General features: G+C 44.3%; 2 protein-coding genes across 2 annotated transcripts in view; one reads left to right on the top strand and one right to left on the bottom strand.

The window, feature by feature from the left end:
* Nucleotides 1–287: 287 nt before the first annotated feature.
* On the bottom strand, nucleotides 288–10806 carry PDAP1 (PDGFA associated protein 1). Its single transcript, XM_036741190.1, has 6 exons — nucleotides 10588–10806; nucleotides 6199–6290; nucleotides 4399–4509; nucleotides 3229–3350; nucleotides 1771–1922; nucleotides 288–1066 (listed from the first exon to the last, which is right to left on the bottom strand). Exons 1-6 carry the CDS (start codon nucleotides 10598–10600, stop codon nucleotides 1008–1010), a joined length of 549 nt encoding a protein of 182 aa, XP_036597085.1. The 5' UTR covers nucleotides 10601–10806; the 3' UTR covers nucleotides 288–1007.
* Nucleotides 10687–15015, top strand: part of BUD31 (BUD31 homolog) — a 5750-nt gene continuing 1421 nt past the window's right edge. The window contains exons 1-2 of the mRNA XM_036741191.1: nucleotides 10687–11209; nucleotides 12899–12995. Of these exons, the coding sequence (XP_036597086.1) occupies nucleotides 12902–12995 (94 nt within the window). The 5' untranslated portion in view covers nucleotides 10687–11209; nucleotides 12899–12901. The remainder of the gene's footprint in view (nucleotides 11210–12898; nucleotides 12996–15015) is intronic.

Raw genomic sequence — 15015 nt, 5'->3', positions numbered from 1 at the left:
CAACTGCTTCTGAAAGCAATGAAAAGGAAATGAAGGTTCCTGCAATCCAAAGACAGGAAAAAATATTCATTAAAATCTAGATTGGTAGTGACTTGATGCCCAAGACACAGACCTTTTTGAAATGGAAAGTGGCCAGTGCTAAGGTCATGAAACTTAAGCCTAGCCTGGTTGGTATGGCAAAGGACCCTACTAGGCATCGATTTTGGAGCTGTCATGCCACTTCCAGGTCTGCACATGGATATAAAGGAGAAATAATCAAGGAAAGACAAAATATATGATAATTTATATTTTAATCAGCCAAATATACAAGTTTAATTTCTTGAATATGTTTTGCCTGGGCCTTTACCAATAAATGAAGGTTTTTCTTTAAATGGAAGATAGGGTTAAAAATGGACACTAGACCTAGTCAGAGGGGAGGGAAAAACTAAGAAGAGAGCAGAAGAGAGGGATGGAATGAATGAGGGCCACCCCTCCAAGAACACACATGAGAATGGGCTCCCAGACATTTATTACTACACTCAGACTGCAGAGATTTCATGAGAAAACATGCAGATGAGTGCCCTGTCAATACAGACCGGGGATTTTCATTAGGATCTTTCTATGGGTCACCCCCACCCCACCCAAACCGACATACCCCATGTAATCTACAAGTTGAAGCTTTTCCTACCCTCCCCCATCCCAACATCCCCTCCCCCCTGCTATGTGTTCTGAATCCTAAAAACAGCGAAAACATCCAGATTTTTCAAACTGTTACACACAGAAATGCTTTTCTGCATTATTTCTGCCCCAAAGATAGCAGCTGCCCCCCTCCCCTGCCCATCCCCCCTGCCCCAAAATGGAATTCTGTGCCAAGATGAAGAGGATCCACGCCGTCTGTGGCTCCACCAGGTGGAGGGGGATGCCACAGTACACTCCAGGTGGCACCAGTGTGGGATGCAATACGGCAGAGGTCCTGGCAGGCCCTGGGCACAGTTCCCTGGCATTTCCTCCTCCCACATGCACTGTGTTTATTTATTCAGGGAGAGCGACTGCATTCGTTTTCCTGACACAGTTGCATCATCTTTTGCTGAAAGAAAGGAAACATAACATGTAAATGCCAGAAAAGACCTGGGGTCTAAGATATACACAAGCAAGTCACCTGGATTCTGCCCCGCTGACTTGTTTTCAGACTGTCCTGATTGGCAGATAGCTTCCTGCCAATCACGTGAGGGGGTGTGAAGGGTTCTAAATATTTCTTTCATATTTTTCTTATTTGTAATTGAATAAGACCATCGTTTTTTGACAAAGGAACTGCTGAGCCAGGGGTGCCTGTATATCTTGTACCTCTTATAGAAATCTGCCTGAGTGGAAGGTAGTGGGCCAATACCCACCCTGGTTCCAGCTGAGCCACAAGAGAATAAGTCCAGGTTAAGGAAGCCCCAGACTCACTTGGGATCTGTCTACTGCAGAATCCTTATGCCTTTTGGTCTGGATCTGTATAGTTCCTCAAGGGCAAGGGGAAACTAGGTAGGTACGTTTCCAGAGGCATTCACCAGATTTCAAAGGCTGGATGCCCTTTTTGGAGGGCACAGACGTAAGACATCTAAAACCAAAGCAACATCCAACTCAGGAGCCTCATTCACTGGTGATGTGTGCGCTATTCTAGGAACAGACGCCAGAAAGGCAAATGATTTCTCCTAGTCATTTCCTACAAAAAGCACCATGTGTTGGATACGGAAGAAAGCAGCCGCAGAGCCCTCTGATTTCAGAGCTCACTGAACAGCCTCCTACCTTTCCTTTCTTCTTCCTTCTTTCTGGCTGCTTCTTCCCTCTGTTTCCGAATGATGGCTAGTCGGGCCAGATCTGCTTTGGCTTGTTCTGTTTTACCAGCTAAATGCATTTTCATGTATCGTTCTTTTGCTTTCTGTTTTTCTATTTCTTCTCTATTGGAGTAAAAAAAAATTATTTAAAACCTAAGTGTTTGACATGAGAATGAGAAAGTTAAATTTGAAGGAAGGGGGCCTTAAAACAAAAAAGGGAAAGAGATGTGACCTTTGTCAGTCTGTTTTGCGGCATCCTTGGCATCATGGAAAACCAACAGATGAACAATAAATGCAGGTTTAACAAACTGATATAGAAATGTAAGGGGATACAATTTAAAGACTAAGTGGAGTAACAAGGCCCTCTCCAGGCGTGTTCTGAATGTGGCACTACATCAACTGGCAGAGAAACGGCGGGAGATCCCTAGAGTTGGGCAATGGTGCAGAGGAACAAAAAAGAGAATGTTTGTCATGTACACTGTTGGTGAATAACGGGAAAGATGGGAAGGAAAGAGGAAGGCAGCTAATAAGAAAAAAATCAATCTGGGGAGAAACCTAATAAAAGAGATTCTAAATAGGACTGGAGACTGTAGTAAGGCAATCCTATTTCTAATGTAGACAACATTAATAAACTAGCTAGAGTTAATTTTTTGAGCTGAACACTGAGACTAACAAAACCCTATACAAGTAAGGGGAATCCATTTAAAACTGTGGAATGGCAACTAGGAAGTCTCCAAAAACTTGCCATTTAGTCAATAAAGTCCTGACCAAAGCCCGCACCAGAAAAGTATCTAAGCCTAAGCAATGCACACAATTGGGGTGTGGGGAGTGAACCTCGATCATTAAAGGAGAGGAAGAAGAATGAGGAAGTGTAGAATAGGAAGAAAATACGCCATTTGCCTGCGTACTTCTATACAACAGCCTGTTGTTCCGTACAAGTTGGTCTTTAGTGTGTAGATTATCAGGAGAGAACACAAACCTGATGAGGTCTAGGTCATAGATTCAATCTCCGCAGTCTAATCACTATCACATAAACGGAAAAACCCTTCTGTTCTAGGGTGAGAGTTTGCCCCTAACCACAGGGACTCCCCTTGCAGGTTGTCTGAGGGTGGCCAGTATGTGATGGTTTGGTGAAACCTATCAAGTATCTCAAACAATATCCCCATGGGCGATTATTCTTTGTTTCCAGTTGAAGGAGAGCAAGATCTGCCTTTGAGCGCTCTGTGATGAGTAGTTAACACAGCAGTACTACTTTGCATAGAGAGATCATCCTCTTTTTCTACAAGTACCAGGAGGGTTTTTGCCTAAGTTCCTTCTCTGTGAGAGGGGGACAGACAGCAAAGGGGAAGCCTCACCAAAGCCCCTACTGCTACCTCAACGGCTGCCATCCAAACATGCACAAAGAAGGTCTTCAAAGCAGAAGAGTTACCGTTCTCTTCTAGACAGCTCCTTTGGCCCATCCAGATCCAGCTGAGTGACTTTTTTGGTTGTCTGGCCTATTCGGTTGGGATTCTCTATGTCTATTAATCCTTCCACTCCTTTGCGCTTTTGCTAGGATTCAGAAGAAAGGTAGTTCCAGGTTAGTGAATCTTTCCATTTGTCATCCTGGAGAGCCAAAATTAAACCCACCCAGATACACTATCCTGGCAGCTCTGCTGGGTTCATTTTAAGGGGGGGAAGGAAGAGGAGAGAATGATTTCTACAAGACACAGCAGTTGCTCATGACTCCCACCTACAGCTAATAGGGGAAGTTACATGCGGGAGGTGGTCAAATCACTTGTAAAATCTGTGTTCTAAGCAGAGCACCAACTCCTGAGAGGCAAAGCTGAGGGCAAGTTTAACCTTTAAAAAACATATCTGGAAAGGTGCCTGTTTCTTTTTTGCGACTATCACACACAGGTTCCCATGTAGGGCCAACGGACTCACGTCCTGCTGAATAAACACAATTCATACTGTGCTTGGTTACAGGAGAAAAATGAAGCTTTGTGCTTTTTACAGCACAGGATTAGCTTCAAGATCAGATTTCTGAGCTTGCTCAAAAGGGCAGATGGGCCCTAAAACGAGAGCTTTTTTTATGGATGCAGAGTGAGGAACACATGTGTCACGTGGTGGATGTGCTAAGACTGACAGCCACTGGGAGAAGGCCCTTTATAAAACACCTCCAGGTTCACCGTTTACTTACTGCCCTAGATGGTACAAATATCAGCACCCCCACTGTGCAGGTGAGAAACAGAGGGCTTAAAAATAACTTAAATGCTCATTCCTATGGGGAATGTCAAAGTGGGATTAGAACCTGGGTCCCTCCTCTACAAATGGGACTTTAAACACTTTACAACACTCCCCCCAGAGGTAGAAAAAAGAATTTTAGACTTAGGAACCCAAAGACCTGAGTTTGTGGTTTTAGTTCTGATATGAACACCCCGTGTGAATGAAGGCATCATTTCACTTCTGTACCTTAGTCCACCCAACAGTAAAATGAAGGAGGCATGGCTAGATGATCTCCAGTTTTTGTCTGTCAGCCTTTCCTCTGTTTGTTGGTGATCAGAAGAAGAAAATGCAAATCCTGATCTGTGATTTATGTTCTGATAAGATACAATACCTGGTAGTCATCATCATCTTCATCACTTTCATCTGAATCTAAGGATTTCTTTTCCTTTTTGGGGTCACCAGCTGCTCCATCGCCAAGGTCTTCACTTTGTTCTTCTTCTTCCTTTTTCAGGAATTTACAAATTAAAGGGTTGAAAGCAGTAACAAAAACCCACACCCACTTTAATTACCTCTGAGTGAGATTCCAAGCCATTTAAGGGCCTTTCCTATATTTATGTGTTCTCCATGGCACTTTGCACGGGGATGGGTACATCACATCCCATGATGCCATGGAAAGAGGACTGGGGCACAAGTCAGAATGCCTACGTTTGGCGCTCAGCTCTGCCACTTACCAGTGTGACCTTGGGCCAACCATTAAGGCTCCCTGAGCTTCAGTTACCTCATCTGTACAAAGGGGATAATACCAGCCTCACAGGACTGTTGAGGAGATCAAATGAGATAACATATGTGAAGGACCTTTTGAAAATGATTGTGTCCTATAATATGTAAGGCATTATCATTTATGTCTGTACGAAGTGGGGGGGGGCAGACTGACCTCTTGATGGAAGTTAGACACACAAAACCTAAAAAAGGCTAATTTATGAATAAAGGATCTCTGTCAGCATGGCAGATAACCCTGCCCTATTTAAGCTTCTTGTGGCCCCATCAAGCTAGCACCCCATGAAGCTGCCCTGATACTGTCCCAGTGGGCAGTTACAGAACATATTTTAAAAGTCAAATTGAACACAAACTGTAATACTAACATTTGATGATAAAATGCCACTGAAGACTCCTCTTTCTCCCTCTTGCATCTAATAAGTTGCCAAATCCTGCTGATTTTTCCTTTACATGTTTCTTGCATCCCCCCTCCTCCTTTTAATTCTCACCAGGCCACTTTAGGCTTTTGTTACCTTGTTCTCAGCTAGAGCGGAGCCTTCTCCTCCAATCTCTCTTGTGCATGACCAAATTAATCTTTCCAAGATATTGCTTAGATCTTTTTATTCCACTGGTCAAAAACCTTCCATGACTCCCCACTGCTTACAGAATCAAGCCTAAATTCCTTAGCCTTTCATAATATGGTTCTACACTACCAGTCCAACTTTACCTGCCACTTCCTTAAATGTTTAAACCCAAATGACCTATACTTACAACCCCTCAAACACGCCTTGTACTTTTCTGCCTTTGATTACAATGTTGCTTCTGCTTACAATGCCCCGCCCTGTGGAGTGAAAAGAGTATCTCTTTTCCAAGGCCAAGCTCACTTGGCACCTATCACATAGGGCTTTTAACAAGTTACTTTTTGTATCTTTTCAACTAGACTACAATCTCCTGGAGGGTATGAACCATCCCACCTGTCTCTGTAATCCAACCTTTCCCCAAGCAGCTAGCAAAAAGCCTTGCATGTGATGAGTGCTGAACTAATTCTTGAATAAAAGAAATCAATCAGCAAGATTTAATTTCCCCTTGGTAAGCCCAAGCTTTCAGAAGGCAGATGTAGAACAGAGGGTCTTCTCTAGAGAAGAGTAGTGACACTCATGGATTTTATTGTGGGGCATGTGTAGTTGACTTCCTTCTGAAGAAAAGGAACGGCTTTGTCTATGGGCTTTAAAGTATAAAGAGGCTTTACAACAAAAATTTAAGGACAAAGTACCCACCCTTTTCATCTAACATCTACTATTTTGCATGTACTACAAAAGGAGTCCATAAATAGAAGAGTAGAGAATGCCACCCTGAGATGCCATAGGTAGAGGGTTGCCTGTTTTTCAAACCAATTAATGACAGAAGAAAACATTTTAGAAATAGAAACACTCACCCTTGCCTTCTGTTTTTCAGCTTGAAGCTGGGCATCGATCTCTTCAGGGCTCGTGTACTGCCTGGCTCGGCCTTTGTGGCCTCCTTTTCTCCCTGCACAAGGGAATGTGCATTTTAGGAAGACCATCTTTAATTGCTCAGAACACCCGCCCTGTCCTTCTTCAGGCTTGGTACTACACAGAGCTTAAATTTCTTTCTTTTTTAAACTGATATTTGTTTTATTGATTTCAGTATTATGTTTTCACATCACCTATATGTCTCACTGTGTCCTGTCACCTCCCCTCAAAGAACTATTATTATAATAAAGACTTTTAAAAAGGAGGCAAAAAATTCAGCTAAAGAAATCAGTATATCAAAAGTCTTGATATATGTGGTGTTCCCACTCATGGTTCCCCACCCCTGCAAAAGTAGGAGGAGAGCAGGGCGAAGAGGAAGAGTTATCTCATTTCTCTTGAAAGTTCTGGAAAACTGAGTTGGATGACAAAGAAAAATCTATAAAGCTAATGACTCCCTCCAAATATCTGAGAAACAAACCTAGCTGTTTATTCAAAAGGAGGTGATAGTGGAGTAAGACTCTTGAAATTACCACCGACATGATTAGCAGCCATATGAATGAGGCAGGGATGCTGTTCATCTTAGGAGGTACAGAGAGTCAAAACCCTCTTTAGGTTCATAGGTTCAAAGATTTAGAGCTGGAAGGAGACCCCAGAGGTCATTTAGTCCAAGCCCCTCATTTAATAGATGAGAACAATGACACACAGAGAGGTTAAGTGAGTTGCCCAGGGTGACACGGCTCTTTAGGATCTAAGATGGGATTTGATCTTAGGTATCCATCTAGGTCCAAAGTCCTATCCACCGTACCACACTCCCTCTTTCAGTTACTCAGGGAAATAGTCATCTGAGTGCAACCACTGGAATTTCTATTTATTCTTTTCTAAAAATGACTAGGAAATGGATATGTAATCTAAGCATTAAAGGTTATATATATCACAAATAAGAAGAGAGCCAGATCAGGTACTTTTCACAGCTATGTGTAACTAGAGGGAGAAGAACCAAATAAGGAATAGGGGTGATAACAACAGATAAAACAGATCATTCTGATTACAGCACAAGTTTGTGAATGAACAAAGTAGATGCAACCAGGGTAAGCAGAGAAACTGCTGATGAGGAAAAAAAAATCTGTGCATCAAATATATCTTAAATGGGTTCAACATATGGGAAATTAATGCGAATATATATGACCAAGAGTCATCCCCCAGTGGATGAAAAGATAAAACAGTCCTCTAAAGAATTGCAAACTATTAATAACCATATCACAGATTGCCTTGATCATTAAGAAAAATGTGAACCAAAACAACTCTTAGGTTTACATCTAGCAAACTGACAAAACGGGAATAGTTTATGTTGGATGGGCTATGGAAAGGTATCTATGCTATATACTACTTGTATTGTGAAGAAGTTTAATCGTTTTGAAATCACGCCAAGAAAGTGACTAAAAAGTTCATACTCTTTCACCCAGAGACTCCACTGTTAGAAACATAGTCCAAGGAGGTCAAAATTAGAAAGGCTTCTCATACACCAAAATAGTCATAGCAGCAAACTTTCTGTAGCAGCAAAAAATGGAAACCAAGTAGATGCCCACTGATTAGGTATGTGAATATAAAAGAATTATCATATGTATACAAAAATTGGAAAATAACATCTGTGATTTCATGAGTGCAAGGAGGTTCCCTTTGAGAACCTTCCTCTCTACTCAGGCAGACCAGTACCTCCTCAGCAACTTCAAGTCTTACAGAGGTGCCCAGAGCACACAGAGGAGAAGGGGTATGTCCAAGGTGACAGTCTGTGTGTGCCAGAAGTAGGGCTTGAACCCAGGTCTTCCTTCTCATTTTGAGGCCAGCTCTCAATCCACTATACCAGAACGTGTGAAACGATGCAAAGTGAAATAAGCAGAATCAAGAAAAAAGAACACACAATAACTAACAATGTAAATTGGAAGGAACCATCAAAGGAAACTGAACCAAACAACACACAGAAACTAGAATGCTATATGTAGTGGCAAGCGAATGGATACGTTCATTAATTTTGATGACACTATCTCTCAATGCCTAGAGAAGCTCTGATTTCATATAAAAGAAAAATGTTAAATTGCTTCTTTAATGTCAAAAAAAGAAATAACCCCCCAAATAATAACACAGCAGCGAAAAAAATAAACAGAGCCACCGAATTTCCTATACTCATTAAACAATACTAAAAAAAAATACTTCCAGATTAAAAGGGAATAAAGTATAAAGAAGAAAACAGAAAAAGCCTTTTAGAAGTCTTTCCAAATGAGGTGGTTTTGGCGAACGAGAGGTTTAAACTTAAACTTGATAAAAGTCTAAGAATTAAATATTGGTTGACAATTCAAGCATGTATAAATATCATCAGTTTTATTGTCTAACATCGCTCAAGCTAACATACTGGTTTGTCAATTCTATTAAAGGCAAACAGGTGACACATCATATTTTACTACAACTAGGATGGAAGTGTTTGCTTTGATTCTTAGATGAGTTCTCACCCACTTAACCTGGGGCCCTCCTAGCTTTCAGTGAGTGCTTTACCACAAAACATAGCCTCTTTAATTAAGCACAGTATTGTTTCCAAGATCCACTTACTGAGCCAGGTGGGGACTCAATCGAAAGTCCCAAAGCTGCTTCCTTTTCCCTAGATTTCCTAGACAGCAGGTGCTGTGCTATAATTGTGCCTCTATGGAACTACCACTCATTTTTAATGACTACTTGAATTTCAAGTGCAGTATGGAAAGGATTCTCATTCTTCCTTTAAATGAAGCACCTTGTCTTACCCTCTGAAGTTTTTCAGGCAACAGCAACAATTCACAAAACTGATTTTGAGAGTCTTATCTTACAGGATTTGATACATAATAATTAACCTTTGATTTACTTTCTTAAAAAAAATCTACCTAGCATCTTACTCTGATGCACAATTCTCATGTGCTTTAGTGTTCTTTACCTCTCGCATCAATACATGTCAACAATGCATGCGTGAGTTTACAAATCTGCTAGTGACCATTTTAAGCTTCTTACAGAGAAAGTTTCAAGTCATCTGGTGGTTTGGTTTTAATCTTTCCTAATTTTCACTTCCAAACTCAACCAAAACTTACCATAAAGCAGAGCTGAAGAAACGATTAAAAAAAAAAAAGACCTAGCTTTTGCACCTCTAGAAGCAGAGAACCAGGAGGTCATTGGGGTTCATGAAGCGTGAGAAAACCAGGTAGAATTAATTCTAGCTACAACAGCATTTAGATATTTCATAGAAGCAGTTAGCCTAAACAAATCAAAAAGTAAGACATGGATGTGATCAGGAAACCTGGGCTGGAGTTCTGCTACTAACCATGTGCCCTTGGGCAAATCACTTAAATTTCTCTGGGTCTCAGGTTGATAATCTATAAAATGAGGAGACTAAAATGATCTTGAAGGAAATTTCTACCAATTCAGGAAGATGCAGTCTTTCCCCAGGCCTAGAAACATCCAGCATGGCTGGAAAGGGGGCTAATTATGGCTTCCAATCACAGCTCAAAGGATGCTTATGACTCATGTCTGTTCCTAAAGGGTCATAAGAGTATTTCAAGTCACTCACTCGATTCCAGTAATTTACTCCAAAAGGTAGGGATGCGGTTTTTTTTTATAGAAAAAAAAATGAGATTTAAAATAGGAAAACAGTTTACTTCTTCCTTTTTATCAGTCTCCTAAGATCTCCTGGCTCCTTCTAGGCTCAGAAACTGGGAAACCAGTTTCCCTAAGCTTTATCACACTCAAAAGATCTTCAGCTTCAGTTGTGCTCCGCGATCTACGCGGACTTGATGCTGGGAAACCTTCGGCGAGCAGAGAGCAAAGTCTCTACCTCCAGAGCAAACGTGTGTGCCTCCCTCCAGGTGGACTACAGACCTTCCCTGCGCGGTGGGGAGTGAACGGAGGGGAACTAAGGGGCGAGACCTCCAAGCTGGGCCCCCAGACTCACGCTCTCTCTCCTCATCCTCCATCACTCTCCCTTCCCACCCTCCGTCTCAGGCGGACGGGACCACACCTCCCCGCAGCCCCGGGGCCGAGGTTTGGGGGAGGGGGATCTCCCCGTCCGGCCCCTCGAGTCCCCAGCTCAGCCGGGAAGCCCAGTTCGCTCCGAGGGGGCAGCGGGGCCTGGGCTGGGTCTCCCGAGCCTCACCACAGGCGCCGGGCTGGTTCCTTCGAGGCCACGGCCCCCCGGGCCAGGCGCCGACCGGCAGGATGGAGCACGGCCGAGGAAGAGGCCCGGGTCGAGGCGGCGGCCGGGCCCCGGGCCCGTCGCTCCCTCCCTCCCTGCCTCCCTCCCGGGCCCCGCGCGCGCCTCTCACCTCCTTTGGGCATCGCGGCTCCGGCAGCTGCTGCAGGAACTCGAACTGACGCCGGAACCGGAACTCGCCTCTCTCTTTCCTTCCTCCCCCCTCCCCCCCACCCTCCCTACCTTTCCCCCCTCTCCCTCTGATTGTCTCCAGCCCACCCCGGAGGAGAAAGAAAGAACCCTCCGCGGGCTCAACCCGTGCTCGCGTGCCGCTGCCGCCGCCGCCGCCACAGCCACGAGGACCCGGAACCCCTTCTCCCAGGTGCAAGAGCTCGAGGGGCGGCTGTCCCAGGTGCCTGCCGGAGCTCCGGCGCCGCCTGCACCCCTCTCACGGGCACTCTCCAACACCGGAGCTTGGATACGACTCCAGCTCCACACCCCAGAGAAGGTCAGGCTCCCCGATGAAGGAGCTCCACCCGGCCCTCGGGACTAGGGAATGAGAATTCTCCACAGGCAATACTGTGGACGACCAAACTGACGCAATATCTTCGCTAGGCCTTCGCCTGTGGCGGGAGGGTGACGTCATATTACAGGGGCCGGGAGGCCCTCGTCCTTGACGTAGTAAGCAGGCGACAAGTCGGGGTGGAGCGGTAGGACGGAAACGGAAGCCGGAGTGGTGGTCGTCGGAGCCGTAGGTGGGTTTTGGCCCAGGGGTTTCCTTGGCAATGGCCCCTTGCTTCTCTTACCTCTCCTTGGGGCCCAGAGGGTCTTTGTGGTCTCCCGTCCCGTCAGACTGAGAGGAGTCCGTGAGGGGAGAAGAGGCTTCCGCCTCTCCCCTTGGAGCCTAGTGAAGAGCCCCCCCTTCCCCACTCCCGGCCCGAAGGCTGACTCGGGAGTGGGGCGGAGAGTGATCTCTCTTCCAGTGCCCGAGGATCCAGGCCGCCGTTCCCCCGGTGGTCGAGGGAGGGGGAGCTGTCCGCGGCAAGGGACTCCCCCCCCCTCCCCCCCCCCCGCCCTTTTAACCGCTGGTGGCAGAAAGTCTCTGACGCGCAGTGGAGGAGACCTGGATTCTTGACAGTCACCATTGTGCGTGCGGCCCCTCGGCGAGGCTCTTCTCGTCTCTTCAGTGTGACTTGCTTTGCTGTACTTAGGGGATTGTTTCTAGAATCAGATTCAGTTCCATAAGCACTTGTTTCGGACCCTGTGCAGAACACGGGGCTAGGCGCTGGGAGGTGTGAGGGGAGGCGTGTGGGTGGTGGTGGTAGCCCGGTTCTGGTCCCGGTGGAATCTGCGGAATAGTTGGAGGAGGAGATGCAAATACGAGAGAAGTGTATTACACAGGTTTCTATGGACGAGTACTTGAGGGAGACGTAAAAGAAATGGCTCTGTGGGGTTCCAGAGGGAGAGCGCTGGCTGGTTCAAGATTAGGTGAATTTTACCAGCACAGGTGGCCCTTCACTTGGGAGGACTGGCGGCTGTGAGAGTGCTGTATGCATGTAGGTGATCATCTCCTTTCCTAGGCGAGGGCATGAAGTCCAAACTCTTCATTCTACGGCTGAGGCCCAGGGAAGTTTAGTTAACTTGCTTAAGGTGACTCAGTAAGAGAAGAACTTTCTTCTTAGCATCATGCCACCTATATTTTTGCATTAGTTGTAGAAATGCTCAGTACTTTCTAAGTGTATTGGCAATTAAGGAGCTTTTAGGGAAAGCCTAGTTTACATGGGTTTGAGTGACATGTTTGTGACAGAGGCTTTTAGACCACGTGGGTTTAAGTTGCATTTTTGTGACACTGTCCCATGTGTGACTCACCTTTGACCCTGAACAAGATATATAAACCCAGCGTTCTCCCTGGGGGGGCTCTCACTCTTGGAGTTGTGTTGATGTGGAGACTCTGGGCCCTCCAGCTTGTAAACCCAGATGTTGGGACTTTGTTAAACTCTGGTAACTATGCATGGAGATTTGAATCAGACAGGGTCTGTCTGTTGATGTATGCATTTGCTCTGAAGTTCAGGGGGTTGGTTTTTCCTCCTGAACTAAAGTGAACGATATTTGTATGTTCGATTAAACTGGGAGTGTTAACCCCTTAACGTTACTTTCCTTAGTAAAGCAGATCAAAGAACCTGTGCTAGCAGTGTTCTTGATATTGGGCTTGTGTTGGTCTTTCACCCCCACAGCAGCTGCTAGCCAAATTGTTGAAACACTGAGTGATGGTCAGAATTTATGTTTGGCTTGTGTGAAGCCCACTTTGTGTTGTCTACATGTTTGGAAACTGGGTGATGCTTTTGCTTACGTAGCCAAGCCTATCCTTTGTGGAATTGAGGAACTGAGTATCAGGAACCAATTTGTGTAACTTATTTTTGATATTCTTTTGTGGTCTTTTGTAGAAGATGCCTAAAGTAAAAAGAAGCAGGAAAGCTCCTCCAGATGGCTGGGAGCTCATTGAACCTACCTTGGATGAATTGGATCAGAAGATGAGAGAAGGTGAGGAGAGCCAGTTTTCAGTTTATGTATTGAACTGTGATATAACTGAATATGTTTTTGTTTTGGATATAGCTTTTGAACATTCCATCTGAATTATGGCACTTCATTACAATGATGGCACAAACCCACGCACATTCTTTGCTTTGATGTTTTTGGACACCCACCATGTGATGTATGGAAGGATTACTGAATTTGGAGCCAGAGGACTTGAATTTTAATCCTACCTCTACTACTTAATATCTGTGGTAACAAGTCAACAAACATTTATTAAGCCCTTACTATGTGCTGTTCTAAGCATTGGGGGTGCAGTTGGAAGTCTTTGTCCTGAAGGAATTTACATTCTGATGGAGGAATACTCTACATAAAGGGGTGGGGGTTTAAAAGGTAGGTACCTGGTACAGTGGTGGCAAGGGAGGAATGGTGGCTAAGATGGGGTCCCCTCTCCAAAATGGAGATCTTGGAATGGAAGCAATGGAAGGAAGCCATTTAAGGAAGTTGTTTAATCTTTTATTCTCTGGAAAATGAGAGGGTTATACTAGACCAGGGGTAGGGAACCCGTAGCCTCAAGGCCACATGTGGCCCTCTAGGCCCCCAATCCAAACTTCACAGAACAAATCCCCTTGCAGGGGAAGTTTCTCACTGTGAAGTTTGGATTCAGTCAGAGGGCCGAACTTGAGGACCTAGAGGGCCACACATGGCTTTGGGGCCACAGGTTCCCCACCCCTGTACCAGACAACCTCTAAAATCCTTTCTGAGTCTAAAAATCTTACTCTTTAGTCTTTTCTGTAATTATATAAGGACTAATTGTGAGGAGGTTGGACTTGAAGAACCAAGAGACAACATGTTCTTGATTTAGGAAATGAAATTACTTAATGAAGAATCTTATATAGAATCTTACTTGAGAAGACTGACAAGGTGCATTAGAATTGCTGCCTTATTTAGATCTTTATTCAAACACAGGAAAGACACAACCTGGGCCATCCCTCTTCATAAAGAGGCCTATTCACTGAAGGGGCATTACCTCACTCAGAGTGAGAACCTGAAAAGACCCCAAAGTCCCCAAAGCACCAGGTTCTCCCAGTGCATCCTGGGCCATTGCCAGTCATCAGGCCACTGGACCCAGATGGCTCTGGAGGACAAAGTGAGGCTGGTGACCTTCCTCTGCCCTCCCTCATTCAAATCCAAGTCAGCTGTAAGTCATGTCATCATTCCCTGTTGTCATGGTCCTCTTTGAAAATGAAGGACAAAACAACAAACACAAAAACACCACTGTATGTTACGGTTTACATTTCGATCTGCTCCTTTTATCCTCGGTCAACATCTGCCTGTTTTCATTTGTCTTTGCTAATCATCCTTCCCATATTATCTTTGTTAACCTATAAATATTCTTACTGTAGTGATTCCTACCTGGATAGAAACTTGTAGAATGTATGTTAGGGGACTTTTTTGTGTATGTATAAAGTGATGAGTACATTACAGTCTTGCACGTAACAGGTCCTTTATACATATTTTGCTACATGAATGTTACCACAGACTGTTTCGTGGGACATGAAAATATCCTTGGTGTGACTTTTAGGATACTTAATCATTGTAGAGGTTCATGTTAAGGTTGCTGGGCATATCCAAAAATTTTTGTTAAAAACTCAAGGTTAGTCAGCTTTCTTACTCTGTTGTAATAGCACAACCCTGGTTTTTCAGTGTTAAGTTCTGCACCACGTTTCTTTTCTCCACTTGCTGGCTTGGCTGACATTTTCATGTTCATTTCTCGTGATTTATTTATTCAAAAAGCAATGACTTGAATACCCCCGTGTGTAGAATGTTCAGACTTTCCATTCTTGATACATGGTGTCGTAAAACAAAAAATTGTTGAAGAAAAGGCAATTTTAAGAGTAGGATGCAGATTCATATTCAGTGAACTGTTAAAAAATTGTTATGCTCACGTCATTTGACTTGTTCTTTTTCCCCATAGGTCACTGTTGATAGAAATATAACTTAAGAGATTTTTTTTTCCTTAGAAAAT

The sequence above is a fragment of the Trichosurus vulpecula genome, chromosome 1 (assembly GCF_011100635.1).
Source record: "Trichosurus vulpecula isolate mTriVul1 chromosome 1, mTriVul1.pri, whole genome shotgun sequence".
Taxonomy (NCBI): Eukaryota; Metazoa; Chordata; class Mammalia; order Diprotodontia; family Phalangeridae; genus Trichosurus; species Trichosurus vulpecula.
Note: the sequence above shows the minus strand (reverse complement) of the source record. Positions and strands in the feature narration are given on the sequence as shown.

Coding starts and splice junctions, on each gene's coding strand:
- PDAP1 (XM_036741190.1), bottom strand. Junction 3,351..4,398: donor AAGATGATGATGACTACCAG/GTATTGTATCTT, acceptor TCTGAATCCTAG/CAAAAGCGCAAAGGAGTGGA. Junction 1,067..1,770: donor GAAGGAAGAAGAAAGGAAAG/GTAGGAGGCTGT, acceptor CCTTTCTTTCAG/CAAAAGATGATGCAACTGTG.